This window comes from Hylobates moloch, unplaced genomic scaffold (assembly GCF_009828535.3).
Source record: "Hylobates moloch isolate HMO894 unplaced genomic scaffold, HMol_V3 SCAFFOLD_3368, whole genome shotgun sequence".
Lineage (NCBI taxonomy): Eukaryota > Metazoa > Chordata > Mammalia > Primates > Hylobatidae > Hylobates > Hylobates moloch.
Window position 1 is genome coordinate 5,029 of NW_026655643.1, and position 1,746 is coordinate 6,774.

A 1,746-nucleotide genomic window follows, 5' to 3' on the forward strand; every position below is an offset into this window, starting at 1 on the left:
CACTAGCCCCCATTCTGGATGTGACACTTGAGTCCTAACAAATGAAGGGCACGTGTGGAGGCAGCTAACAGCACAGAGCCAACTTCTAGGAGAACAGGACGAGGAAACATAAAGATGTATTGAAAACCATAACTCTTGAAAACCATAAAATCTCAATCCTCAGGCAGTGTCTGAAATAATTACAACAAAAAATTCTTTAGAAGTAGAGAAAACCCGCCTTTCAGCTGGAACGCCATCTTCCAGTAATTCGCCAAAATGACGAACACAAAGGGAAAGAGGAGAGGCACCCAATATATGTTCTCTAGGCCTTTTAGAAAATATGGAGTTGTTCCTTTGGCCACGTTTATGCGCATCTATAAGAAAGGTGATATTGTAGACATCAAGGGAATGGGTACTGTCCAAAAAGGAATGCCCCACAAGTGCTACCACGGCAACACTAGAAGAGTGTACAGTGTTACCCAGCATGCTGTTGGCATTGTTGTAAACAAACAAGTTAAGGGCAAGATTCTTGCCAGGAGAATTAATGTGTGTATTGAGCGCAGTAAGTACTGTAAGAGCCGAGATAGCTTCCTGAAACGCGTGAAGAAAAATGATCAGAAAAAGAAAGAAGCCAAAGAGAAAGGTACCTGGGTTCAACTGAAGCATCAGCCTGTTCCACCCAGAGAAGCACACTTTGTGAGAACCAATGGGAAGGAGCCTCAGCTGCTGGAACCTATTCCCTATGAATTCATGGCATAATAGGTGTTAAAAAAAAAAACAAAAAGGACCTCTGGGCTGTAAAAAAAGAAGTAGAGAAAACCCAAAAGGAAATAATCTGTCAAGAGGCAAAACCAGCAAAATCAAGGGAGAGACTGAGAAATTTGAACCACAGCAATGAGACCCCACGGGATCCTAGGGTTGAGACCTTAAAGGGACCCTCGAGGACCTATGTCTAACCACAGCCTCTAGGCTGAACCTTTCTCACTGCCTTGGGGCCCTGACTGCACCGGGACCCGTGCGCGGCTTAGCTCCTGCAGGAAGTCCAGGGCGTCCTGCTGGCCTCCGGTGCAGAGTCCTTGGATGGAGCAGTGGCTGTGGCTGACTGCAGACGGTGTGGCCTCATGCACTTTCTGTGTTAAATGCATAGGTGGTGGAGTGGAGAAGAAAGTGACAGGCAGAGAATGACAGATGCCCCCTCCCTGGTCTGCTGTTTCTCAGGGGAAGGTCTGCTGGGGTGACTAGGGGAGGAGGAGGCATGGCTCTGAGGCCTCCCTGCCAGCCACTCCAGGCCCTCCCAGCCCCCTGGCCTCTGGGCCCCACAGGTCCCTGAGCACCTTGCTGGGAGATCCCTGTGTCCTGGCAGTGGTGACAAAGCTCCTAAAGCCTACCTGTCAAAACTCCCGGCTCTGTGTTCAAGTATGTTTTTCAAAAAACATTGGAATGAATCTGGTAGGGTTTGCATGATCCTGGCAGTGGAGAAAAACGTTAATGACATTGCTGGTTGGAGCCTGTGAGTGCAGCACCCCCTGCTCAGGACACACAGGCATTGGTGCTGCTGTTGCCAGTCCTGTCCCAGCCTAGCTGCTTTAGAGAGGTGCTGGAGGGTCAAACTCTGCAAAACTGCAGTTTGCCACTGGTGGGTGGCTCAGGACTCAAGGCTAGCCCCCAGCCCCAGTCCTACAAACCTTCCCTGTGGACCTGGCCTGATGCCACCCGTCACACCCCCACCCCCTGGGAGCACTGAGGCCCAGTCCTGGCTGCCACACT

At 50.5% G+C, this 1,746-nt stretch overlaps 1 protein-coding gene across 1 annotated transcript; it reads left to right on the forward strand.

Annotated features, from left to right (window-relative positions):
- Window positions 1-255: 255 nt before the first annotated feature.
- LOC116465147 (large ribosomal subunit protein eL21-like) lies at window positions 256-859 on the forward strand. The gene has a single exon (XM_032754282.2). It carries the CDS (start codon window positions 256-258, stop codon window positions 736-738), a length of 483 nt encoding a protein of 160 aa, XP_032610173.1. The 3' UTR covers window positions 739-859.
- The last annotated feature ends 887 nt before the right edge of the window (window positions 860-1,746 follow it).

Excerpts from the sequence above, each read along its gene's own strand:
- LOC116465147 (XM_032754282.2), top strand. The coding sequence starts at position 256 with ATGACGAACACAAAGGGAAAGAGGAGAGGCACCCAATATATGTTCTCT.